The sequence below is a fragment of the Herpailurus yagouaroundi genome, unplaced genomic scaffold (genome assembly GCF_014898765.1).
Source record: "Herpailurus yagouaroundi ecotype Mexico unplaced genomic scaffold, PumYag 139, whole genome shotgun sequence".
Lineage (NCBI taxonomy): Eukaryota > Metazoa > Chordata > Mammalia > Carnivora > Felidae > Herpailurus > Herpailurus yagouaroundi.
The window spans coordinates 9,567,450-9,594,042 of NW_024412394.1; the positions used below are offsets into that span (position 1 = coordinate 9,567,450).

A 26,593-nucleotide genomic window follows, 5' to 3' on the forward strand; every position below is an offset into this window, starting at 1 on the left:
CATACGGACAGGGGGCGCTCCGAGCGGCCTGGGGCAACCCGGGCCACAGGGGCAGGAAAGTGAGGGCCCAGGTCGGCCCGGGCGTGCAGGGGCCCCGGGTTCGCAGCGGCGGCGGCGGCGGCAGCGATAGAGGCTCTAGCAGCAGCGGGAGTGCCGGGTTGAGCCGGGAAGCCGATGGCGGCGGCGGCGGCGGCTCCGATTCCTCGCTGACTGCCCGTCCGCCCTCCTGCATTGAGCGCCATGTTACCGAGCCAAGCTGGGGCCGCGGCGGCGCTGGGCCGGGGCTCGGCCCTGGGGGGCAGCCTGAACCGGACCCCGACGGGGCGGCCGGGAGGTGGCGGCGGCGGCGGCGGCGGCGGCGGCGGCGGGACTCGCGGGGCTAACGGGGGCCGGGTTCCCGGGAACGGCGCGGGGCTCGGGCCGGGCCGCCTCGAGAGGGAGGCTGCAGCAGCAGCGACAACCACCCCGGCGCCCACCGCGGGGGCCCTCTACAGCGGCAGCGAGGGCGACTCGGAGTCGGGTGAGGAGGAGGAGCTGGGCGCGGAGCGGCGCGGCCTGAAGCGGAGCCTGAGCGAGATGGAGCTCGGCGTGGTGGTCGGTGGGCCCGAGGCGGCGGCGGCGGCCACCGGGGGCTATGGGCCGGTGAGCGGCGCGGTGAGCGGGGCCAAGCCGGGTAAGAAGACTCGGGGCCGCGTGAAGATCAAGATGGAGTTCATCGACAACAAACTGCGGCGCTACACGACCTTCAGCAAGAGGAAGACGGGCATCATGAAGAAGGTACCGGGCCGGGAGGCTGGCCGGCCACAGGGGACACGGAGGGTGGGGACGCGCAGGGGGAGCCCGGGAGGAAGGCAGAGCCGAGGCGGAGGTGAGAGGCGGCGAGTCTGCAGGAGCTGTGTGGGAGGGTATAGCTGTTACCCCAGGAGGGCGAGAGGGGAGGGGCGCTAAGGAAATGTGGGGAGAGGGGGAGATGCCGCGAACGTCCAGAGAAGAGGGGAAAGGCGCCGAGGTGGGAGTGACGGGCGCGAGAGAGGAACGGGGCCCTTGCGGAGTGAAGGGGTGAAGAGTGGTTGTGGGAAGCTTGGAGGCTGCTTGGAAGGTGGTTAATGAGACGCGGGGGTCACTAGATCCAATGCCTTCTAGTGTTCGGGGGAGGGTGCTGGAAAAGCAGGGGGCCAAGGGAAGGTATGGAGGTGAAGAGGCTGAAGCTCTGTAACAACAATGAGCCAGCATGTGTGGGAAGAAGGTGGGCACCACAAGAGTAGTGCTGGCTGGAAGGACTGACAGGTATGATGACCCAATGGGGCTTAAGAGCCCCAGGTAAGGGAGCAAAGCAGGAGACCTGATGCTGCCCTGAGCAGCAGGGACTGAGTCGAGCGATGGCCATGTGTCTTCCTTTGCATCCACTGGAAACCTGCACACTCCCTGCAGGACAGACTTCAGAACCATCTGCCTTTGGGACAAGTGGTGTTTCCAGCCCTAGGGAGAATCTGTGCATGGAGTTTGGGGGAAGGCAGGGAGGTTTGCAGAGGTACCTAGAAATTCTTCCTCTTCCAGCCAGCAATCCAGTCAATAGGGATGAGGAAAGGAACCGTCTTGAGGTGTACAAGATATGGGAAGGGATGGAAGCAGGTGAACTGGGAAACAAGCTAGAACCCTGGGGACATTGGATAGTGTTTATTTCTGTCCCCTATAGAAACCAGAGCTGCTTCCAAGGTGGGTTGTGGAACTTTTGGGAGAGTAAGGGTACCATTCATGGGGCCACCCTTGGTTTCCTTCCTGGGCTCATGGAAGGGTGGTAGCTGCTAATCTAGCCCCCGTCTCCTCTCGCATCATTCCAGATGCTACTGCATCAAGACAAAGAAAGAAAAAAGGGGGTAGCACAGTATTATAGGGCAGAAGGACAAATGGCAACAGGTTAGGGCTTGTGTGGTTTCTGGGAAGAAACATGGGACAGCTTAGAACTTACTTGGCGTGGCCCCTTATCCCTAATGCGACTTACAGTGTGATAGCAACTTCAGTTTGGTTCCTGTGACAGTGAAGAGTGGGTGAGAGCCCTCTCTCCATGAGGCTCTTGGCACTAAGCTGTAGTCAGGAGCAGCTACCTGACCCCTGCCACCCCAAGTCCCCTGAGGTTATATATTCTGTCACTAGGGGGCTGTGACTGTGCCTGAGGTATCTGCAGGTCAGTGGCTGCTCCTCAAAGGAGGAGCATGGTAGTTCTTCTGCTCTCCAGCTCACTTCCAGATATCTTGATAGACCCTTTCCCTGCCCCAGTCGTTGGAGAGGAAGGTCCCTGGGGGCCGGAGGGGGGCAGACAGGGGGTTGAGATCACTGTGTATTTTTTTTCTTCCCTACTTCCCAAGGAAGGTAGAGAGACATAGTTTGGCTGACCTACCCATCTCCTCCCCCCTACCCCCAGGCCTATGAGCTGTCCACGCTGACAGGGACACAGGTGCTGTTGCTGGTGGCCAGTGAAACAGGCCATGTGTATACCTTTGCCACCCGCAAACTGCAGCCAATGATCACCAGTGAGACTGGCAAGGCACTGATTCAGACCTGCCTCAACTCGCCAGACTCTCCACCCCGTTCAGACCCCACCACAGACCAGAGAATGAGTGCCACGGGCTTTGAAGAGACAGACCTCACCTACCAGGTGTCGGAGTCCGACAGCAGTGGGGAGACCAAGGTGTGTTTGGGTCGCCTGAGGGGAAGGAAGGGGAGGGACTTCACCGGCAGAGAGGGGAGGGGGTCCCCGTCTCTCCCTCACTCAGGATAGGTGCCCACCGAGGTGGGATGGAGCCGGGTTAGTGCCCCTCATCCTAGGGGACAGGTGTCCATCCTCGCCATCCTGACAGGAGGCCGGCCCCCTAGATAAGCGGGCGGCCTCCGTGCCCTTATAAGGCCGGCTCCGGCTCCAGGCCGGCCTCCCGCCTGCAGCCCGCCCGCCTGGCAGGGCCCTTGCATTCCTCCCGCCAGCTGTCTCCCTGCTGGGGGCGGGGGCGTAGCTTAGCCCTGCCCTCGCAGCAGGCTGAGTTGCCAGGGAGTAGGAAGGAAGCACTCGTGGGCTCCAGGGTCCTGGGAACCCAGCACTGTCGACAGGCGGGCTCGTTGACTGGGCTGGAGACTACCTTACTAGCCAGCCGCCTACCTCTTCAGGATGTCCGGGCCCGGGCACGTTTAGGGAGTGTATTCGCTGCTGCTAGGGATGCTGGCCCTAGTTACGCCTCCCCCTTCCTCTTCCCGGTAAGGAGAGGGGGCGGGGCTTCCTCCATTGCTCCTCTGGGGAGCCCCACCTTACGGGTGGCCCTTCACTAACTGGCCAATCGGAGGAAGCGGCACTGTTTGCCTTAGCAACGCCTTCGCCAATCAGAGGCTTCGAGCTCAGCTGCCTAGCAAACATCCCGCACTGACCCACCCCCAGTGTTTGAACCCCCTCAGTTCTCTGGGCTTGGTTCTCAGTTTGTGGCTTCCTCCTTCCCCTTCTAAGAACAAAGGCTCGCTGAGGGGAGGGTCAGTGCTCCGGGATACCCCCTCTTACTGGCATATCATCTGTAATTGCAAACTCTTGAAGCAGTAGGGCTCATTTATTCCCAGGGAACTTTGTTGGAGGAATAAATTCCTTTGGTAGTTTAATAGGAGCGCCTATTTAATAGGGGCTCAGTCGGTTGAGCATCGGACTCTTAATTTCAGCCCAGGTCACGATCTCCTGGTTAGTGAGATAAAGCTCTGCCTCAGGCTTCAGGCTGACAACCTGCTTGGGATTCTCTCTCTCTGCCCTTCCCCCATGTGCACACGTGCTCTCTCAAAATAAATTAAAAAAAACATAAAAATAATAATAAATTATGTATTTAAAAAATTCCATTGATAGTTTAAATCGTTAAGTATTTGGCATGAGTGCTTAATTGCCAAACACCCAAGATCTCTCTGAAACCCTAAATTCCCTGAAAAACTCTTGTCCCTATCTCAGAAGCCTGGCAAATCAGAGCTGGAAAGATTTTTTAAATGACATAGTAGCCCAGCCCCCTCATGTTTACAGAAGAGGAGAACTGAGGCTCGGAAAGAGGAAGTGATTTCCCCAGGGTCACATAGATGATCACTGCCAGAGCCGGGAATAGACCCCTGTGTCCTAGTCCCCCAGCCGATGTGATTTACCACAGTCCACTGGGGCAGAGAATTCAGGGAATTGGGATGGTGTCATCAGCAGAGCAGCAAATACTTACTGCTCTTTTTAGGTGTCAGGAACTTTATGTGTGTTAACCTATTCATCTTCACAACACCTATGGGGGTAGGTCTTCTCCTTTTACAGATAGGAAACTGAAGTTCAGCAGCTCAGTAACTTGCCCAGGGGCCACATAGCAGGTAAATGGCAGAGCTGGGGTTTGAACCCAAGTTCACTGGTTCCAGTCTGGGTTGTGTCACGCCACACAAAGCCTCTGCAGGGGCAGGGTCCGGTAGAAGCTCACTGCTGCATCTTTCCTCTGGGTGTAGGACACACCGAAACCCGCGTTCACAGTCACCAACCTGCCGGGTACCACCTCCACCATCCAAACAGCACCCAGCACCTCTACCACCATGCAAGTCAGCAGCGGCCCCTCCTTCCCCATCACGAACTACCTGGCACCAGTGTCTGCTAGCGTCAGCCCCAGCGCTGTCAGCAGTGCCAACGGGACTGTGCTGAAGAGTACAGGCAGTGGCCCTGTCTCCTCCGGAGGCCTCATGCAGCTGCCTACCAGCTTCACCCTCATGCCCGGTGAGTCAAGTCACAAGGGGCAAACTGAGCGTGCCAAGAGTGGGTTTAGGGCTGGCACAAGGAGAACCTCTTTCCCTGCTAGAAGGAGGGTGGGCAGGGGCCAGAGCCTGAGAGAAGCCTCTTATGTCCCACTGGTAGGCACACCCTTCCCCACTGGGACCCCTATTATCCTTGTCAATAAGTTTCAACCATACTCTCTGGCCTTGTCTAGCTAGCCCAGCCCTGTGTCCCCCACTGCCACAGGGACCACAGACATTCCACCACTTCCCTACCTTGAGTGGAGGATAGGTCATGTCCTTGATGGTTCAGTGCTAGCTCCTATGTCAACCAAGGAGGCAGAGGCAAGGCCTGGGGTGGGAGGAGGAGGGAAGGGCATGAGCAGAGGGCAGAAACCCATGGAGACAAGATTCAGGACACAAAGGGCCTCTTTAGTTCCCAGGAAAGATAGCTATGGGAGTTGGGGAGCAGTGTGCCAGACCCTGGGCCTAGGGTTGTTTGTGGGTGCTTGGTGCAGGTGGTGGATGGGTAGGACAGAACATGAGTAAGTCTCTGTGTCTCATAGGTGGGGCAGTGGCCCAGCAGGTCCCAGTGCAGGCCATTCAGGTGCACCAGGCCCCACAGCAAGCGTCTCCCTCTCGCGACAGCAGCACAGACCTCACGCAGACCTCCTCCAGCGGGACAGGTATAGCTCAAAACTCTCACCTCCCTGCCCTGCCTCATTCATGAGGCCTAGCAGCAAAGTGCCCAGCAATATCCCTCCTATAACTAAGGTCTGAGAATTTCTTAATGTGGACATGGAGGCATTTGGCTTAACCCTTATTCTAATCCTTATGGGAAAGTCAGGTGAGGATGGCTGGGTTTGGAATCCTGCCCTGTGGTAGGGCTGTGGATTCCAGGAAGAAATTAGGGAGCATTGAGGCCACACTTCTCTTCATTCAGATGAGAAGCTGGAGGCCCAGAAAGAAGTTACTTGCCCAAAGACACAAGTTTGCTTAATTATCAGGAAAGATTTATAAAGCAGTTTCCTTGTGGGAGGGTATCCTAGGTTCTGAGTAGCTGTAATTCCTCTTGGTGTCTCTAGTCATTTCAGAAATGATGAGACACTTTCAAAATAAAATTAATTTTAGGTTCTTGTTAGTGACAGTCTTGTTACACAAGGTGTGGTCTATGGACAGAAGCCTAGCATCATCTGGGAGCTTGATAGAAATGCAGACTCTTAAGTCTTACCCCAAACCTACTGAATTAGAATCTGCTTTTTAACAAGATCCCAGGTGACCTTATGCATGTTAACGTTTGATGTTTAAAAGATGAGTTTGTTAGCCACATGTTTAGAAAGAGGGAGAAGTGAGAACAAATAAAAATGGGATAATGGAACCCCCTGAAAAGGGAGTATGTGAGTTTCCTTAGAGTGGGTCAGTCATTGTAATCTTTGTTTTTCCCAGGGCCTTAGGGTCTTGGAACAAAGAATTCAGCAGATAGACAACTGAATGGTACAATGTGATAGGATACAATTAAAGGTTGGTGCTCTTGTGTTCAAGAAAAAAATAAGGCTTTTCTTAGTTGATGAAAGGGAGCAGAGGAATGAGTCTTCTCCCACTTCTGACCTGGGAAGTGGCATGAGGGCTCTGGAGTCCTGGAATTCCTGGGAGTGGGATGGGGGCCAGTGCCAACCTCACAGATGTGTGTCTGTGTTTGCCAGTGACATTGCCCGCCACCATCATGACGTCATCCGTGCCCACAACTGTGGGCGGCCACATGATGTACCCTAGTCCCCATGCGGTGATGTATGCACCCACCTCGGGCTTGGCTGATGGCAGCCTCACCGTGCTCAATGCCTTCTCCCAGGCGCCATCCACCATGCAGGTGTCCCACAGCCAGGTCCAGGAACAAGGTGAGTTGTGGGGTGGGGCTGAGAAAAGGAGGACCATTTCCTCCCTTATATACCTACATACTCAAATGGTCCCCCATATATACACCTAGATGTACACATTCACATACACGAACTAGGATGTCCACACATATATCTACACACACACACACACACACACACACACACACACACACACACACGGATGCTTGCACATATATTTTGACACCCATAGCTGTTCACTAGGCTACATGTGCACACTTGAAAACGCATACCTACATGCACACATGGACACGGACACATTTGGACACTCACCTTTGGGCATGTACGTCTGAGACTTACCGGGTCACTTGTGCATTTATCATCACTTCTCCGATAATCTGGAAGTTTCACTTGAGCAGGCGATTTGAGTATCTTTTGTGGTTTCCCACTGCAGGTGGTGTCCCCCAGGTGTTCCTGACGGCACCATCTGGGACAGTGCAGATCCCTGTTTCTGCAGTTCAGCTTCACCAGGTAGGTGGGGGCACCCTTCACCCCATGCCAGCCAGCCAGCCAGCCATTTCTTTATCTTGACCTTGGGGATTCAATTTACCTATTGGTCAAAGCCAAGATCCCTAGTCAGGAGGCCTGTTTTCCTGGTCAGGCCTGTGGTGGACAGGCAGACAAGCAGTGGGAGCTTCCCCTGGCTGGTCCCTCTTCCTTACACATCCTTTTCCCTCCAGATGGCTGTGATAGGGCAGCAGGCTGGGAGCAGCAGCAACCTCACCGAGTTACAGGTGGTGAACCTGGACGCCGCCCACAGCACCAAGAGTGACTGATCCGCCCTGCCGCCCTGGACAGATGGCCCAAGGGATGGCACCACTTATTTATTGTTGCCTTTTCACGTTTTCTTTACACACACGTTGACGGGCCGCAGGAGGGAGGCAGGGAGGAGGAGTGGGCAGCCACGGGACTGAGCCCTCTCACTCCAGCCAAAGAAATGGGCCAGCCTGCCCTCCACCCCGTTCTCCCTCACCCTCCCCTCCTAGCTCCACCTCCCATTTTCTGTTGATGGTGGGGCTGTCCTCCCTCCTCAGACTCCCCTTGCCAGCTTGGCTCCATGTTTGCCATGAGTATTAGCTTATCCAATGGGACCGTGTTCCCCCCTGAGGAAGCAGTTGGGGTCCTCTCCCAGCCTTGCTGACTCTGTGTCAGCCCTGTGTCTGTCACAGGCTGGACAAAAAGAGCCCTACCCCTGCCCCTCAGGGAGCCACCTGGGGAGATGGGGCTTCTTCCCTCACGCTGCCGCCCCGTTGTCTCTGCAGCTCCTGAGAACTGGGCCTGTGCACAGAGCAGGTTTCTGGGGCCATCTGCCCTGCCCTGCCCTGCCTTGCCAATCCCCTTGGGACTCCAGGGACTCCCAGGTTGGAGGGAACCACCAGTGTTCCCTCTCACCCTGTCTTCCTCCCCTCTCCTCCCAGCTGCTTTACTTAAAGTTGATTTTGAACTTTTTATTTGAGGAGACGAAGTGAAAACAAATCTATAAATATATATTTTTAAAATATTTAAACTTTTTTTTATGGCGTTTTTCTCGTCCCCCTCCCTCCCCAAGCTCCCCTTCCCTGGGGAGCCCTGGGGCTCCCCGGAACTGGCTGGGCCTCTGGGGACAGAGCCACCCCATGAGCTCGGGGCCCACCAGTGTGTAGGGGAGATTCTGGGATTGCCCGGTCCTGGGTTGTTTCCAGGAGAAAACCGGGGGAGGGGCCCTCAGGCCATGCCCCAACGGGGTGGGGAGGGTGACCCACAGCCCTGGGTCTCTTTTTCCCCTTTAGGGCTGTTGCAAGGGAGAGGGAAGAGGGAGACCAAATGTGGGGGCGGGGGTGGGAGGGTGTCAGGTAGAGGCAACTGACTTCATTTGTGCCACACACATGGGCATTGCAGCCTTGCGCTCCCCCAGGCCTGCAGCTGCCTGGGGCCCAAGTTGCAGTGAGCAGGGTGGGGTCTGGGAGGGGGTGAGAGGCAGGAATGGGGGGCAGAAGAAACGGGAGCAGCTCTTAGGCTGAGTATAGAGATAGGGGAGCCAGAAATGGGCAGCTCTCCCAGGGAGTGAGCAGCTACTGTAACTTTTTTAAATTAAGACAAAAAGCCTTGAAGAAAATGACTTTATTTTTCTAAGTGTAACCTCAGTATTTATGTAATTTGTACAGGGGCCGTGCCCTACCCCACTCTGCCCGCTACGGGGTAGACCTTGAGGATGGGCCAGCATAGGGGGAGGGTCTTTTACCCTGTGTCAGAGCCTACCTTCAACCCCTATATCCAGAAAGGGAGCTTTTTTTCAGAACAGGGCAGCAGTTGGGGTGGAGTTTTATTAACCCCTGTGACTGCCTTCAGGAAGAACAATCCTGCTTCTGTGATTAGGTGAAGGGGTGGGGGAAGTTTTTGTGCACAGCCTAGTTATCAAGGGGATGATTTGCCGACATGTTTGAGAACCCCTGTAACCTCTAACCCCCATTGCTGTCTTGCCCCAGTTTGGGGTACCAAGATGGAAGTCACCATTCTGGGCTTTCTCCTGGAGATAGCTGGGGTTTATGGGTGACTTACAAGGCTGGGGCATGGCAAATCAGAGGCCAGAGATTGGGGGAGCTTGGGACTCAGGTCTGTAACTGCCCAGCCCCCTTTCTCTGCTCTTGTTTCACTCCACGATCATTCACTCACTCCCCACTCCCCCACCCAGGGAAGGAGACTGATGAATTCCTCCTCTCCTTCTCACGAAAGACAGACCCAGTGAGTGAATCAGGCAAAGTGCTTATAATGTGTGTTGTGTGAGCGTGGCCTTGGGAGAACATGTGTGCGTCAGGGATGAGGTGGCATTTATATGTGCAGCAACCCTTGGTGTTTCCCTTCCTTGGTGGCTCTGGAGTGCGTGTGTGTATGTGCGTGCGCGTGTGCATGTGTGTGTGCCTGAGTGTGTGTGTGCGTGTGTGTGTGTATGAATGTGGAGTGTGTATGTAAGTGGTTTCTACTTCCCCTGGGATGCTGACCCAGGAATAGTGGACATGGTCACAGTCCTATGTACAGAGCTTTCTTTTGTATTAAAAAAATACTCTTTCAATAAATGTATCATTTTTGTGCACAGACAGTGGGGTCTTTGCCTCCGTTTCTCCGTGTAGGGAGGGAGGGAAGAATGAAAAGGAATCAAACTCTAAACGTTGCTCTGAGATGCAAGCCTGGCTGCTTGATGAGAACAAGGGCAAAGCTAAGGGGAGCTTTGGGCTTATAACCCTGCGGCTTAATCTAAGGAACATTTCGGGGAGCTGGAGCCTTTATCTTTGTGCATGGTTTTGTTAGGTGTTTAGGCCAACACACAGATGAGCCATATTAATTTATAGGTAAAGTGACTCAACCAAGCCAAACCACTGCTTAAGGAGTTTGGGTTTGGTAAACTCATGGCCACGTGACCTCGTGAAAACTCAAAGGACAGCTCCGGGCTGAAGGTGTAGGTTTCTGGTGGATGGGGAAGCCGACCCACTGTATGCCAATGCTGCTTCCGAGGTGATGGAGGGAAAGCGCTGCGTACTTCTGCAACGAGGAGCAACGCGACAGCGAGCGCCGCCTCTGACTGCAGCGCGCCCCCAACGCAGCGGCGCGGCCACTACGCATGCTCCACTCGCGCGCCCTTCCGCCACGCTCGACTGTGGGCCGCTGGGGGACCCGTAGAAGCCGGGCCGGGTCCTCCCTCGCGGTGTGACCCGGAAGGGAGCTGCTGAAGAGGCGGGGCCAGGACGGCGGGACCGGCCGCTGGCTCCCAGCGAGGGCCAAGCCGGGCGGTGGGAGGTGAGAGGAGGGTCCTGAGGCGACCCAGTCCCTGCCGCGTTCCCTTCCCGCTCCCAGACGCGGTCTCCGTGGGGTTGACGACGGGAGCCAGGTCTTGCTTTCTGAGATTCTCTCGGTCCTGTCAGCCTCCTCGGACCGCGCCCCCCCATCCTCACCCCGCCTCCTAAAGCCATTCCGCTGCCCTAGTGGCCTCCGCCACCCCATGGTCTGCAAGCTTGGGCCTGACCTTCCTACACGCGTCTACCTGCTGTCTCATCCCCAGGTCCAGACCTGACCCCCACACCTCAGTTTACAGCTTCTGTTCTAGGCCCATGATAGTTCTGCTTCTACCCCCCACTTTAGCCCATCGGTTGTTTTACTTCACCCTGCTTATCGGTTGTCCATCGCTAAGTCACTTCCCTGCCTTGTCCCCCCAACCCCACCCGGCCCCCGCCACACTACTAGGACCCCTGCCCCCATTGAGGTCCACATCCCATGTTTCCCCTCTTCTTCACGCTTTTCTTCTGTCGTCTTCTATCCCCGCCCCCCCATTCCTACTCTTACCACTCCCCACTGTCCCCATTCTGCTTTATATCACACATACCTTTTCCTGATCACCAGCTTAGTCGTCTTCCCACTCCCATTTATCATCTTTTGGCTTAATGACTAAATTTATCTGAGGACTGCCCCTCCCTTCTCCAGCTAAGAATATTAGATTGTGTTTACTGAGCTCTCACGATGTGCTAGCGGCTGCTCTAGGTGCTTTACATACATGATCTTATTTAGTTTTTACCACAGCTTCATGGGGTGGGTATGAATACTGTTACCATGTTGAAGAGAAGGGAACTGAGGTTCAGGGATGAAGCAACTTGTCCAAAAAATAATCACAGAGTACGTGAAAGAGCCAGAATTCGAAGTCACTCTTAATCTGACTCTCCTCTGTACCATATTGCGTCTCTAATATCTTCATCATCTCCTGACCTTATTTCCTACCCTTCAACTCCATGATCACCATCTCCATATTTATGAACCTCACCCTACATACAGCTTAAGTGCCAGGTGGGTCCTGGTCTTTTTTCCTATAATATAATCTGGCCCCTTCAGCCCCTCTCCTGCTCACAATACTCTGATACACTTTCCCATCCAGTCATCTGGATGTGGGTGCCCACTGCCCAGCCTCCGTTGTCTGTTTTCTCTATCTGCTATGGCCCACTCGTTTATATCCACATTCCAGCTTTATGCTGTCATTTTTACTCCCTCTCCTACCCCTCCTGCATCCTGACTATCCACATTTGTTCTGCCCCACTGTCTCCCATGCTGCTGTCCTGTCTGCCCACCCATGTTATCCTTCTAAGTCTTGATCTGTAGCCCTCAGCCATACTGCTCTTCTGCTCAGACTGTCCTGCTTAACTGTCATTCTTTTTGTTACCCTTTTCTTCTTATCCTCTCTTGTAACCTCTTCCATCTCTTAAACCCCTTCGTTTCATCCTGTTGTTGTTTCCACTGCATTCTCCTTCCTTATAAATCCCAAAGTATGTTCACGTTATATATTTCATCCTATGCTTGGCTTTTTCTATTTGGCCTGTAACTTCCACCCTGCACCCAATCTATGTCTCAAGGTTCCACCCCGTCGGTGTAGTCTTTTCCTTTGCCCTCATTACCTTTATCTTTCTCCTTCTGTGTCCCAGGAGGTCAGGATGGTGGGGGAACGGCGCGCTGGGGATGTCATGGTGCCCTTGGGGCCCCAGCTGCAGGCATATCCTGAAGAGCTTATTCGACAGCGGCCTGGGCATGATGGGCATCCTGAATACCTCATCCGATGGAGTGTTCTGAAGTGTGGGGAAGTGGGCAGAGTGGGTGTGGAAGAGGGTAGGACAGAGCACATCCTCATGTGGCTGTCAACCCCCGAAGTCTACGCCAACTGCCCCATGCTGTTAGGTGAGCGGGCTCTATCTAAGGGACCTCAGCATGAACAAGCTGGGGGTTCAGGAAGCTTTTCCTGCGATCCCGGAGGTCTGGATGACACAGCAATGGGAGAGATGGAGGCTGATGTGCGGGCACTGGTGCGCAGAGCTGCCAGGCAGCTGGCAGAAGGTGGGACCTCGAGCCTCACAGCTGCTGTGCTCCACACCATCCATGTGCTCAGTGCCTATGCCAGCATTGGGCCCCTCACTGGGGTCTTCAGGGAGACAGGAGCCCTGGACCTGCTTATGCACATGTTATGCAACCCTGAGCCTCAGATCCGTCGGAGTGCTGGCAAGATGCTGCAGGCTCTGGCAGCCCACGATGCTGGTAAGAGACAGTTAGGGGAAGAAGGAAAGTACTGGAGAAATTGGGGCCAGGAGGAGTAAAAACAGAAAGAGGAGGGATTGCCCAACTCTGTAAGAACTCCTAGTTCTTGAATTGCTGAATACCAATTCAATGCAAAAAAAAAAAAAAAAGGAGTATAAATTAATAAACTATTACAGGTATATAAATAGGAAAAAATAATAGTACCTGGCTTATCTGTCCATTCTCAGTGCAGTGGCAGAGAAGAGACTAGGGTAGGTTTATATTTTTAAGTGGTGGGTTGAAATTTGTTGATTGTGAAATCAGTTTGGTGGGTTACAACCAGCACTTTTTAATGTAGAATAACTAGTAGGTAGCACTTGGCAAGATAAGTTATGTAGCATTAAATATATGTTTCAGTTGTACGTATGTGTATTTATATCAGGTTACCAAGTAAAATGTATATACCTTCCTGGGAGAGTCTCAGTTGCAAAGAAGTTTGAAAGCCCCTGGGGTAGGAGATAGATAGCTTAGGAAAGGCAGGGGAAGTATTGGGGATTGAGAAGATACAGACTGGGTATGGATTACAGGGAGTCGGGCTCACGTCCTTCTGTCACTGAGCCAGCAAGATGGCATCGAGCAGCACATGGATTTTGACAGCCGCTATACTTTGCTGGAGCTGTTTGCAGAGACCACATCCTCTGAGGAACACTGCATGGCCTTTGAGGGCATTCATCTGCCTCAGGTACTCTGGCAGCTATGGGGGAAATGCTGTGTACAAGGCCTAGGACGTCACTTCTGAAAATGTGGTTCGGGATTATGCGTCCGCACCAGAGCCACTTGGGGAGCTTGTTAAAATGAAAGTTCGAGCTTGCCTCCCCACTCAGAATTTCTGAGATTAGACCCCAGGAACTCCTTGTGTGTTATATAAATCACAGTTTTAGACCTACAAGTGTGGGGATAAGGCATTTACATTTTTCTGTAGAACATGATATTGTGGGGAAAGGAGAGGGGCTGAAGCTGGGAAAAGATGCACCTACACCACGGACTGTGTCCTACAGATCCCAGGAAAGCTGCTCTTCTCCCTGGTGAAACGTTACCTGTGTGTCACCTCCCTGCTGGATCAGCTGAATAACAGTCCAGAGCCAGGGGCTGGAGACCAAGGCTCCCTGTCCCCAAGGGAGTTCAGCCGGGAGAAAAGCCGGGGGCAGCGGGAGCTGGAGTTCAGTATGGCTGTGGGCAGCCTCATCTCAGAGCTGGTGCGGAGCATGGGCTGGGCCCGGAACCTCAGCGAACAGAGCACGTCATCACCGCGGCCAACGCGGTCCATCTTTCAGCCCTGCGTTTCAGGCCCTAGTCTTTTGCTCCCTGCCATGGTTGCCACCCCTAGAAAGCAAGAACGGGCCTTCCGTCAGCGCTCTGAATTCTCGAGTCGCTGTGGCTATGGTGAGTACGTGCGAGAGACGCTGCAGGCTGGGATGCGAGTTCGCATGCTGGATGACTACGAGGAGGTCAGCGCTGGGGACGAGGGCGAGTTCCGGCAAAGCAACAATGGCGTGCCCCCTGTGCAGGTGAGCAAGGGCAGAGGTCATGTGTGGGACACTGTTGGGGATCTAGGTGGAAAGGTATAGGTGGGGCTTCCAAGTAGGGGGCTCTCTGGCAGGCCACCCATGGAGAAAACCCCCAAGGGGATTAGAATGGTTAAAGGGGGTTGGGAAAATTTGGAGGGCTGAGAAAATCTAGTGGGAGTGGGTGGGCTATGAGGCCAAGCAGACTCATACCCGGGAAACACAGCTGATATATAGAGACACCCTCTAGCCCCCACCCATGGAGTTGGCTGGGAGGGAGTGTCAGAGCAGAGGCCATCAAGGTCAGGAGGAGATGAGAGGCAGGGCCCACCCTTTGGAGAGTGGAGTCTTTTGCCATACAGAGGCTTTCTGAAGCTTAGTCAGGTGTGCATCTGAGGACTGTGTGTCCAGCCTTATCCTCTCAAGCCTGCACCGCCCAGGGGTCAGAGGCCAATTCGTCCTTCTTTCTTCTTCCCTCCATACCAGGTCTTCTGGCAGTCAACGGGCCGCACCTACTGGGTGCACTGGCACATGCTGGAGATCTTGGGCCCTGAGGAAGCTGCTGAGGATGCGGCTTCAGGAGCTGTGGAGAAGGGGGCAGGGGCTCCTCTGCTGGGCACAGGTGAGCCTTAGAGGGCACATGGACAGCATGTCTTTGAGCAGAGGAGTAGGACTGGGACGAAGCTACTCCTGACTAGGAGCTGCCCCAGAGATTCAGAAATGCACTCTGTTCCTGTTGGATGACGACACCCCTGTGCCTATATCCTCAGCACTTCCCTCCTGGGACTGGAAACCTGTGGAGGGGCTCTACTCTTTGCCATACCTCCAGCCTGAGCCTCAGAAGAATGAGCGATTGGGATACCTGACTCAGGCTGAGTGGTGGGAGCTGCTCTTCTTCATCAAGAAGCTGGATGCATGTGAGCAGCAGCCAATTCTCCAGAATCTTCGGGAGAACCTGGATGAGGTATCTTAGGCCTGAGATACTTGGTTTGTAGTGGATTTGGAGGTGAGATTCTCTAAGGGAGTTCTAGATAAGGGGGTGCTTAGGGGGAGGCTGGAGCTAGAGATGAGAGAGTATGAGGGGGCCTGCTGGGGAAGGAGACAAATCCCGTGAGGTCTGGTATGTAGAAGTGTGCAAGTCATGGCGGGAGGCGGCCACCCTGTCTATTACTGTCCCATAGGACCTTTGCGTCTGCCCGTGCCTGAAATGCATACCTCCTTCTGTTGACAGACCCTGGGTGAAAAGGCCTTGGGGGAAATCTCCGTGCCCGTAGAGATGGCTGAGGGTCTGCTGCAGGTGCTCAATAATCGGTTTGAGGGCAGTACCCTCAGTGACCTGCTCAACTCCCAAATCTACACCAAGTATGCACTGCTGCCTGATGAACTGAGCATCTCGTCTTCTTCACGAAGTCACTCATGTTCTCCAAATCCAGAAGAGGAGTCCAAGTTGGAGGTCAACTTCTCAGAAGAAGAGACTGAGTCTCCCAAAGCAAAAGCTGAGCCCCCAAAGGCAGATGCAGACACTGCCAAGGGAAAAACTGAGCCCCCCATGGCACAGAGTGATTCACAGCTGTTTAACCAACTTCTGGTGACTGAGGGGATGGTTCTTCCCCCTGAGATGAAGGAGGCAGCCAGTGGTGAGTCAGGTGCTGGGAAGGGAGGGTGAAGAAGTTGGAACAAGTCCCGGGCAGTCCCCACAGAAGTAGTTAGGGTAGAGGAAAGCTATGGAGGAAGATTGCTGTTGCATGGGAAAATGCTTTGGAAGCATTCATCCATCTTCCTTCCTTTGACCTTGAGTGTGTGTAACCAATCACTGCTCCCTATCTTCAGTATCCCTGGAAAAGGAGGGTCTGTTTTCTGGAATATCTTCATCTTCTGCGTTTGGCTATTAAATCCCTGGTACAGAATTGGAAAAGTTCAGAATGCAAGCTACAGTAATGAATAATGTATTAAAATGTCAGTAGGGTAACTGGGTTTGACCTTTAAACACTTCCAACTTGGAGCATCCTCAATTTTTTTAAGCCACTACCTTTCCCTCACCAATTTCAGAAATGGCTAGAGGCATGCGGGGTCCTGGTCCACGCAGCTCCCTGGATCAGCATGTGGCAGCAGTCGTGGCCACCGTGCAGATATCCAGCTTGGACACAGACCTGCAGCTCTCAGGCCTCTATGCCCTCTCTCAGGCTGTGGAGGAGGCCACTGAGCGGGACCACCCTCTGGTCCGTCCTGACAGATCCCTGAGGTTAGAATGGTGGGGAAGGAAGGGGTTTTGGTTTAAGCTGCCATTGGGGGAGGATGGTGGTAGAGAGGGAAGGAGCTATATCAGGAATTTGAAAGGCTGGGACTGAAAGAAGGGTCAGCCTGAGGGAGTAGTCGAGCAGGAGGATGCAATAATATAATGGAATATCATAATATTCTTGGAGCACTTACTCTGTGTCAGGCTCTACATGCATTTTCTCATTAAATCCTTCTCTTCCTTCCTTCCTGAGGAAGAGTTGATACTATGCTTATGGCATTGTATGGGTGAGGAAACTGAACCTTAGAGCATTTAAGAGTTTGCACAGAGTTTGATAGATAGCACAGCCAGGATTCAAATGTAGGTCCTGTTGGCCCTAGAGATTGAGTTCTTTTCTTTTCTTTATTATCCCTTCCTGTTTTCTTTCTATTTTCAAAGGTATTTTTTAAATCACTACTTAATTATACAAATAATACACAAATACATTCTCATTTTGAAAGACCTGAAGGATGTAATAGAACATAGAAGGAAAAGACTAAGTCCTTCTTTACCACTGTTGCCAGTCTGCTGTGGATTCTTCAGACCTTCCATAGATTTACATTTGTTAGTGTGTTTCGAAATAGAACATCTTCTGAGTTTGTGTGTAAATAATTGTAATCGTACTACACGTTTCTGTGCTTTCCCTGCACACTCCTACACACTCAGTGTGTCTAAGAAAGCTCTACATGCCAGTCCACATAGAGCTGCCTCATTATTTTCTCTGATACACAGGATTCTGCATGTGATTATATCCAAGTTCAAGTACAGTGTTCTGATGGGTTCATTTTCCTCACAGCTGCCAACACTGGATACTATTATTTTTTAAATCTATCAGATTGGCAGAATTTTAAACGATTGGTGTCTTTGTTTTCATTTCTTAGTTCTAGTGAAGTCAAGCACATTTGCCCAGATTCATTGTGTTTCTTCTATAAATTTGTTCTTATCCTTAGCCCATTTTCTTATTGGGTCTTCATTTTTTTCTTACTGATTTGTAGGTACTCTGGATATGAATTGGTTATTTATGTTTCACATATTTTGCTGGTTATTTTTCAAAATCATGTTAACTATTTTCTGGGTGTAAAATAATATATGCCCACTGTAAAAAAAGAATTAGATGATTATGAAGATAAAAATCATCTGAAGACCTTTTGCAGAGAGAGTCACTGTTAACATTTTGGTAAACATCCTTACTTATATTCCTGTATCCATTCATATATATTGCCCATGTTGTATTAACTTGTTTATAATAAGTCCTGGCTACACAAGGGGATTTATATTTAAAGCATATTTGATTCATGTTGTAGTCATCAAAAAGTTCATGAGAGAAGACAAATAAAGGCAGGGCTTTCCCAGGCCACCTCCTCAACATACATCTCTGTCCCTGTGGGGAAGAAATAAATCCAGTTTTATTCTTGTGACACTCAATGTGATCTAGGAACTCTGGAGCACTTCTTCCTTTCCTTCAAATTAGCATTTCCATAGGACTCTCTCTCTAACTCATATTGCTTATCTCTTAACTTTGTGGACAGTGTCTTTCATTGTGCTGAAGTTTTAGAATTTTATGTTAGAATTAATTAATTAACCTTTAAGTAGGCTCTACGTCCAACATGGGGCTCGAACTCATGACCCTGAGATCAAGAGTCACCTATTCTACTGACCAAGCCAGTCAGTCACCCCTGCGTTAGAATATTTTAATATTTTAAATGTTTATTTTTTTGAGACACAGAGACAGAGCACAAATTGGGGGAGGGGCAGAGAGAGAGGGAGACACAGAATCCAAAGCAGGCCCCAGGCTCCGAGCTGTCAGCACAGAGCCCAATGCAGGGCCTGAACTCACAAACCGCGAGATCATGACCTGTGCTAAAGTCGGATGTTTAACCGACTGAGCCTCTCAGGTGCCTCTAGAATACTTTTAAACTTTTTAATGGCTTCTAGGTTTTGAGTGAGTCTGTCCTATTTCAAGATTATAAAAAGTATTTGTCTTTATTTTCTAAGGATAGCTATGGTTTTGTTTTTTACATTTACTTTAAAATCTGTTTGCAGTTTATTTATGCTGATGGAGTGAGGCAGAACCCCAGCTGTAATTGTTTCAGGTGTCTCCACCTCATGTGTCACATGGTCCTTGCTCTTCTCATTGGCTGGGATGCCACCCTTACCTAGCGATCTGTATCTATCCTGCGTCATTTCCAGAATTTTAATTTTTATAAATTTATCTTTTGTTAGCTAGCAGACAAGTCTACCATTATTTCTTTCTAAACATTTCTTGACTCTTCTTGCATATTTTCTCATCTTATGCCCAAATCTACCATATTTTCTCATCTTATGCCCAAATCTACCTGCCATATGTTTTGTAAAAAACCTTTCAAACATTGTGATTAGAATTACATTGAATTTATAGATTTATTTGAAAAGGTAAACCAGGGCTGGCTGGGTGGCTTAGTCTGTTAAGTGTCCAACTCTTGATTTTTATTCCAGTCATGATCTCATGGTTGTGAGGTTGAGCCCCACTTTGGGATCCATACTGGGCATGGAGCCCGCTTACAATTTTCCCTCCCTCTCCCTGTGTCCTTCTCCTACTTGTGTTTGACACGTGCATGTATGCACAGACGTTTTCTCTCTCTTTCTTTCTCTCCCAACAAAAAAAAAAAGAAAAGGTGAGCCAGAGTTGGTAACCATTTTGCTCTACTGCCTCCTTCATGAGGTGAGGAGCCAGAGGCAGTTAGCCTGCAGAGGAGAGGGAGGGAAGAGTGGAACTAAGGCAAGAGCAGCTTGGATAATGGTGGGGGTGATGGATCTTGGTGGAGAGGGTTGGACAGGGAGTCAGGTGTGACTTTTGGGATGGGGAACTCCAATGTCTCTTCTCTCTAAGAGAGAAGCTAGTGAAGACGCTGGTGGAGCTGCTGACCAACCAGGTGGGAGAGAAGATGGTGGTGGTGCTGGCCCTGCGCCTCCTCTACCTGCTCATGACCAAGCATGAGTGGCGCCCACTCTTTGCCAGGGAGGGTGGCATCTACGCTGTGCTGGTTTGCATGCAAGAATATAAGACTTCCGTCCTGGTGCAGCAGGCAGGGCTGGCGGTGAGTGGACTGGGCCTGGTGGGAGAGAGTGATGGGCAGGAGGGGCAGGCCGGGGGACCACTGATCTTGAGGAGGTACTGTGGTGATTTAGATCAGGGAGGAGACATTAGGATGGAAAGATGCAGGTGGGTTGAAGGTTCTAGCGGAACAGCCTTTGCGATTGAATGTGTGTCGGAAGAAAGGGAGAATGTTTTTAAGAATGACTCCCAGGTTTAAAATGGAGCAGCAGAGGGGATGAGGAGGTCATTCACTAAGTGGGGGAATGTGGAAGGAGGAAGAGGTATGGAAAGAAGGTCTGGAATTGAGTTTTTAGGTTTGTTCAGTTTCCCATATCTTTTTAGTTACAGTTAGATATCTTGTTGGAGACTAATTTTCTGCATGTGACAAAATGATTTTTTACCCTTTGATCTGAGTGGTACCCTTACACAGAAAATACCCCCTCACCAGATGTGGGTGCCTTGCCACCTGGGCCCAGAGGAAGGGGGGCCCTCATCCAGGGGAGCTTATAGAAGAATTAGCTTCCTGACTACTCCAGACACAAGTGCTGGCTGGTAGGAGGTGTGGACAGGGTGTGCTCTGTATAGCTTGGAGTCCCTGAGGGGGGCAGGTAGGCTTCATCCAGATCAGTTCTGAGAATGGATTCTGACAGTATAATGGCAACAACATGGACAGGAGCCCCGGTCCCCTTAGGTTAGGCTGTCTCAGAGCGAGGTTGGGAGGCTCTTTTCCTGTGCGGGGCCAGCTAGGTGCTGCTCTGCAGAGCAGCCAAGCATTCATCATCTAGGCCATGTTTGCTCAGAGAATTCCCCAACCCTTTCAGATTGCATGACCAAAATACAGCATTTGCCCCTAAATTCAAACTCTTTGCCCTGTAGCAAACTGGCATCATCTTATTTATAACTTCAGGTTTATAGAATTCAGCTAACTGGGGAGATTGGGGTAACCAAAGGGAGAAAGCCTCGTTGTGACACAGCGTAATGGTAGTGTGGAGGATTCAGGCCTTATAAGGGAGAGTGTCCTGAGAATTAGTTCTAATCTTCTCCCTCCCTAGAGGGTTTCTTCTCAAGTGTCCTCCCTTTCACCAGGGAAGAGAGGTATAGCTTTCATCTTAATTTCATTTTCTTTGTAGTACCAGCAGACACGTTCATGCATTCCAAGTATTTTTTCCTAGAATTCCAACCGCTCTTCCTGTGAGACAACCCAAGTAGTCTTGTCGAGGAGGGCTGGCTACTGGCTTTGGAGGTCAAGGGACATAGGTTTGAGAGTGTTGGCCTAGTGGTGGTGATTGAAGCGATGGGAGCAGATGAAGTTGTCTAGGGAGGGAGTACAGAGTGAGAAGGGGGCAGGAACTTCCACATTCAAGGATTTGGCAGAGGAATTCCAGGGAGGCAGGACAACCAGGAGTATATGAGATCCTGGCACTCAAGAGAAGGGAGGTTCTACAAAGGGAGGGGTGGTCCAGTGACGTGGAAGACAATGTCAAGGTAAAGCCTTTGAATACAACTAGATGCTATGAAAGGACCCCATCTTGAGAGGTAGCTACGGGAGGGGGCAGCCATCCCACTCAGTTTGCCTTGGCGCTGGCAGAGAGAAGTTGCTGACTGATTTTATCACTGAGCCTCAGTATTTTCTTTGCTTTCTTCTCTTGTCTTTCTTTTTGTTTTTATCATTGGTATCCCATCACCACCTCTTCCATTTCCATCTCCTACTCGACCTATTTGCCAACAGCTCAGCTGCCCCAAAGTTTGGGGTCAGAGAATGAGGGCCTGGCTCTCCTCTTTCTCTGCATGGCGGCTCTACCCATAACTAATTCTGCTTCCACATCCCCCTTGCAGGCACTGAAGATGCTGGCCGTTGCCAGCTCCTCGGAGATCCCCACTTTTATCACTGGCCGAGATTCTATCCATCCTTTGTTTGATGCCCAGATGACCAGAGAGATCTTCGCCAGCATTGACTCAGCCACCCGCCCAGGCTCTGAGAGCCTGCTTCTTACTGTCCCCGCAGCCGTGATCCTGATGCTGAACACAGAGGGGTCAGGGCATCACCCTCCAAATTCCTGCTAAGCCCCAACCCCCGCTGCTGCTCTGTCTATATCTCATGTGCTTCACAGAAATTCCCTTCATGTTGTTACCTCTGGATGAAACGTTGGTGGCCCTCTCTGACTGTTACTGGTAGAGAGGCCAAGTGGTTGGGGGTAGGGAGATCCCCAGAGAGAGCAAGGGCACCCTGGCCTTCCTTCCTGGGGTTGGGAGGAGTGGCTTGAGATCAGGGAGCCAGATGTCCTGGCCTCACAGGAGTCCTGGAGCCCTCTCTTCCCCCAGCTGCAGGCCTCTTCCCCTCTGTGCTTGCTTCCTGCTTCCGTTGCATTCACTCTGTTTCAATTTCTTCCCGGGATTACCTCCCTCCTCCCAGGTGTTCCTCCGCAGTGAGAAACGGTCTGCTCCTGCTCAACCTGCTTCTGTGCAACCACCACACTCTGGGGGACCAGATTATAACCCAGGAGCTGAGAGACACCTTGTTCAGGCACTCTGGGATAGCACCGGGGACAGAACCCATGCCCACCACACGTACCATCCTCATGATGCTTCTCAATCGCTACTCAGAGCCGCCAGGCTGTCCTGAGCACACAGGTACCATTGTGGAGGGGGTGGTTCTGCCGAGGAATCGGGCAGTGCTGGCCTGTGGCCAGAAGGGCTAAGGCTTATGTACTAGTACCTTACTGGAAAGACATGATAAACCTTCAGGAAACGAGTAAGGGTTTTGGCACTCAAGTTAGATCTTAAGTAAAACTTCCTGACCAAGAGAGGAGAAGGATACTCTAGACTAGCGTTACCTAGAGCAAAGCCACCATGCAGGGTGCCTGACTGGCTCAGCCAGTAGAGCATGTGACTCTTGATCTCTGGGTTGTAAGTTCCAGCTCCATGTTGGGTGTAGAGATTACTTAAAAATAAAATCTTGGGGCACCTGGGTGGCTGAGTCGATTAGATGTCCAACTTTGGCTCGGGTCATGATGTCTCGGTTTGCGAGTTCGAGCTCCACATCAGGCTCTGTGCTGACAGCTCAGAGCCTGGAGCCTGCTTCAGATTCTGTGTCTCCCTCTCTCTTTGCTCCTCCCCCACTTGCGCTCTGTCCCTCTCTGTCTCCCAAAAAAGAATAAACGGTAAAAAAATAAAAAATAAAATCTTTAGGGGCACCTGGGTGGCTCAGTCGGTTAAGTGTCCGACTCTTGATTTCGGCTCAGGTCATTATCTCATGGTTTGTGAGTTCAAGCCCCGTATGGGGCTCCGTCCTGACAGTGCAGAGCCTGCTTGGGATTCTCTCCTTTTCTCTCTGCCCCTCCCCTGTTGTGCACGTGTGCATGCTCTGTCTCTCTCTCTCTCTTTCTTTTAAAATAAATAAATAAAAACTTCAAAAAATTTTTTAAAAAATCTTTAAAGCCACCGTGCTAGGTAGTAGAGGGATGTAATTATAATAGCTAATATTTATTGGCTTAGGTAACCACAAAGCTCCCATTTAATGATGAAAAGTAATTGTATGACTATATGAGATTAAAAATTTACGCGTTTAACGTGACAGTGTTTGCCGAACTAAACTTTTTTTCCAGATGCAGCTAGCTATATACTGGGGCCAGAGAAGAAAATCCCCACAGTTTGGTACAAACTACAGACAATCCTCCAAATAGGAGGAAAATTTGGGGGTGGTTTTCTGGACTTGTCCAGTTCGTGGTTTGACCACCTTGCATGACTGACTCCTCTTCATACTCATGTTTTTCCTCCCATGCGTCTGGCAGCAGCACTGGAAACCCCTGGCACCCAGGGCCAGGATGGGTCCCCTGAACATCTGATCCGGTCCCTAGCAGGGGGCCCGTCTGCGGAACTCCTACTGGGCTTAGAGCGGGTGCTGTGCCGGGAGGGCGGCCCAGGGGGCGCCGTGAGACCCCTCCTAAAGCGCCTCCAGCAGGAGACTCAGCCCTTCCTCCTGTTGCTGCGGACTCTGGATGCCCCGGGACCCAACAAAACTCTGCTGCTGACTGCATTGAGGTGAGGGCCCTGTTGGGGCACCCGTGCATCGGAGGTAAGGGGAGCTGCGGACTGCAGGGACTTTGCTTGTTTCATCCCGTCACTAGGGTCATGACTCGGCTACTGGATCACCCTGAGGCGATGGTCCTCCCCTGGCATGAGGTCTTGGAGCCCTGCCTCAACTGTCTGAATGGCCCTAGCAGTGACTCTGAGGTACCAGGGCCCCAATAAAGGCAGGGGAGGGAGAGGCAGCCTCTGGGGCGCTGGCTACCTTTGTGAAGCAACGGAAGGCAAAGCACAGCCTTTCTGGATGAGTCTGAACACTGAGAGGGGTGGAGAGGAAGGAATTTCCTCTAAGAATGCTCAGAACTGGGGCCTTTGAAGAATAATCTTTTGCCTGCAGCTGGATTTTAGATTCTGGGTTTAGGAGAAGCCCCCATTCACCAATCCAAACATTCCTCGCTCTCCACCCTCCCCGGTTTGTGGATTGTGGACCAAGGCTCAGGCACCAAGGTGAGCTCTTGAGAGAGCTTCGCCCTGGCAGCAAGAAGCATTGGAAGCTGTGCCCAGACCCTGCTTCTGGCACCTCTGGAGTCCCAGCACCCCCGCTGTTCTGTCCCAACCTTCTTTGGTACTCTCCTTTCCCTGGACTTTCAAACTTCTCCAAAGTCTCAGCCACCACATTCCCTTTTCGAACCCACCCCTCATCCTTTATGTGGCCTGCCCTTTGCGTCCCATACATTAATCTTGTGGCTCCGGGCTCAGATTGTTCAGGAGCTGCTCTGCTTTCTGCATCGCCTGGCCTCAATGCACAAGGACTATGCAGTGGTTCTCTGCTGCCTGGGAGCCAAAGAGGCCCTCTCCAAAGTCCTGGACAAGCACTCGGCTCAGCTGCTGCTGGCCTGTGAGCTTCGGGACCTGGTGACTGAGTGTGAAAAACATGCCCAGCTCTATAGTAACCTCACCTCCAGCATCCTGGCTGGCTGCATTCAGGTGAGGAGGCTTGTGGGTCCAGAGCTTAGGGAGAACATAAGTGAGAAGCAGGGGAAGGGGATTCGGTGTGTGTCCCTGTTTGGTAACCCTACTTGGCACAAGTGGTAGCAAATCTGGGGCACTTGTTTCCCGGCCTTTCTTTACCCCACATGGTCCCGTTCTGCCAAAATTTGTGAAGGGAGAGGTTGAGTGTTTTGTTGCTCCTTGACTCGTTCTCCATACCTGTTTCTGTGTGTTCTTCATGTTCTTCCTTCCTCGCCGCGCCCCTTCTCTCTGATGTTCTGGCTGTAGATGGTGCTGGGCCAGATCGAAGACCACAGACGAACCCACCGACCCATCAACATCCCCTTCTTTGACGTGTTCCTCAGGCATCTCTGCCAGGGTCTGTGTCCCAATCTGCTTTCTCCTGGCTCCCACCCCAGTATTTCTTCTCTCTGTCTTTTTACTTTTTTCTCTCTCAACTAACTTCCCACTTGCCCCCAGGCTCCAGTGTGGAAGTGAAGGAGGACAAGTGCTGGGAGAAGGTGGAGGTGTCTTCCAACCCTCACCGGGCCAGCAAGCTGACGGATCGAAACCCCAAGACCTACTGGGAGTCCAATGGCAGCACCGGCTCCCACTACATCACCTTGCACATGCACCGTGGTGTTCTTATTAGGTGTGAACATGCCCATGTGCACCATAGGTGCACACACACGTGTGTGGGAATATTCTGATACACCCCAGCATATATTTTCCAAAGCACCCACATATACGCAACCCTGTCTGTAACCCCTATGTGTGAGACACACTCAAACCCATTTTGTGCAGTAAACAGATAGACACATTGATCTGCATTCCTTGTGCAGTATAGACATCCTCACTCCCTGAGCCTGGTGATGTGCTCCGCCCACAGGTATAGATGTCACTATCCTGTGCATGGTGTTGAGGGAGATTGACAACTGCCTTATTCACTCTTCCCATGGGTGCTTGTTTAATGTATACTCTGTGCCAGGCACTGGGCCAGGGTCTGGGGCTATAAGGACAATAAGATATGGTACCCGTCTTCAGGGAACTTGCAGTCTTCTTGGGGAACTAGGCTGGAGAATCAGTAAGAGTAAGAAAAACCACCATGTGCCCTGGACCCTGAGGCCAAGTAAGAGGTGGGAGAAGCCTTCTAGAAGGTGGGGCTAAGTGAGCAGAGCTCCAAAGTAGAAATTAGCTGTGTAAATAGAAGGAAGTGGGAAGTCCAGGCAGAGGGACAGCATATGTGCAAAATGTTAGTAAGAAATGTAATGATGTATTTGGGGGAAACTTAAGTAACTGTGTTTGTCTGGAATGAAGGTGTTTGTCGTGAAATGGCAGGAGACCGCCATAAAACTAGGCAGAGCCAGACCACAGAGAGTTTTGTGAGCTAAGAAGTTTGAGCTTTATTCTGGAACTTGGGGAGCCATTGAAGGATTTTAAGGAGAGAAGAGACAAAACAAGATTTTTTTTTTAATTTAGAAAAGTCACTCTGGCAATCATGGCAGTTTGGGTTGGAGGCCCGAGAAAGATTTGGACGGTTTATGCAGTGATCTAGTTGAGAAATGAATGTCTTCAGTTAGGCACAGGGAGTGGGAATAGTGAGGGGTGGCAGACTGGGAGATCTCAAGGGGCAGAGTCTATAGGACATGCCATTGACATGAGGGAAGCCATGAGTGGGAGAAGTCATAGTGACAGAGTGCTCTGGTAGATGGCAGTTTTCTTTCCCAAGAAGGATGATGGAAGAGGAGCAGGCTTCTGTGGATGGATCATGGTTCCATTTAGGCATGTTGACTTAGAGGTACCTATGCGTTGTGACATGGAAATGTCTGTTGGGTACATGGTATGAAAGCTAAGAGGAGCCGTCTAGTGTAGACATGTGGATTTGGAGTAGAGTATTCGTGTTTTGCTTGAAACTATGGTTTCTAAATAAAGTCATTTTGAAGAAAAAAATTCCTTTTGGGGAAAGATAAGAGGAGAG

General features: G+C 51.6%; 2 protein-coding genes across 17 annotated transcripts in view; both read left to right on the forward strand.

The window, feature by feature from the left end:
• SRF (serum response factor) lies at positions 1-26,377 on the forward strand. Of its 2 annotated transcripts, XR_005789746.1 has the most exons (10): positions 1-777; positions 2,423-2,689; positions 4,492-4,753; positions 5,316-5,435; positions 6,453-6,644; positions 7,057-7,133; positions 7,343-7,757; positions 14,031-14,036; positions 21,156-21,167; positions 26,364-26,377. XR_005789746.1 is itself a non-coding variant. In XM_040473578.1 (7 exons), exons 1-7 carry the CDS (start codon positions 241-243, stop codon positions 7,436-7,438), a joined length of 1,551 nt encoding a protein of 516 aa, XP_040329512.1. In that variant the 5' UTR covers positions 1-240; the 3' UTR covers positions 7,439-8,325. The 2 variants fall into 2 exon arrangements, 1 of the variants encoding a protein (XP_040329512.1); XM_040473578.1 differs by lacking the exons at positions 14,031-14,036; positions 21,156-21,167; positions 26,364-26,377 and having other exon boundaries at positions 7,343-8,325.
• CUL9 (cullin 9) overlaps positions 10,309-26,593 on the forward strand; it is a 37,308-nt gene continuing 21,023 nt past the window's right edge. For 6 of the 15 annotated variants that reach the window (XM_040473566.1, XM_040473570.1, XM_040473572.1 and 3 more), the window contains exons 1-16: positions 10,444-11,303; positions 12,101-12,704; positions 13,271-13,425; positions 13,742-14,251; positions 14,735-14,870; positions 15,019-15,212; positions 15,480-15,885; positions 16,298-16,490; positions 19,393-19,600; positions 21,436-21,632; positions 22,013-22,230; positions 23,391-23,640; positions 23,727-23,832; positions 24,385-24,612; positions 24,904-24,994; positions 25,096-25,267. In XM_040473566.1, the coding sequence (XP_040329500.1) occupies positions 11,226-11,303; positions 12,101-12,704; positions 13,271-13,425; positions 13,742-14,251; positions 14,735-14,870; positions 15,019-15,212; positions 15,480-15,885; positions 16,298-16,490; positions 19,393-19,600; positions 21,436-21,632; positions 22,013-22,230; positions 23,391-23,640; positions 23,727-23,832; positions 24,385-24,612; positions 24,904-24,994; positions 25,096-25,267 (3,746 nt within the window). In that variant the 5' untranslated portion in view covers positions 10,444-11,225. The other 9 variants (XR_005789742.1, XR_005789743.1, XM_040473568.1 and 6 more) reach the window with 4 other exon arrangements.

Bases quoted from the DNA above. Each gene is read 5' to 3' on its own strand.
- SRF (XM_040473578.1), top strand. From the start codon at position 241: ATGTTACCGAGCCAAGCTGGGGCCGCGGCGGCGCTGGGCCGGGGCTCG. The intron at 4,754-5,315 runs GTGAGTCAAGTC...TGTGTCTCATAG, and splicing joins CAGCTTCACCCTCATGCCCG to GTGGGGCAGTGGCCCAGCAG. The intron at 5,436-6,452 runs GTATAGCTCAAA...TGTGTTTGCCAG, and splicing joins GACCTCCTCCAGCGGGACAG to TGACATTGCCCGCCACCATC.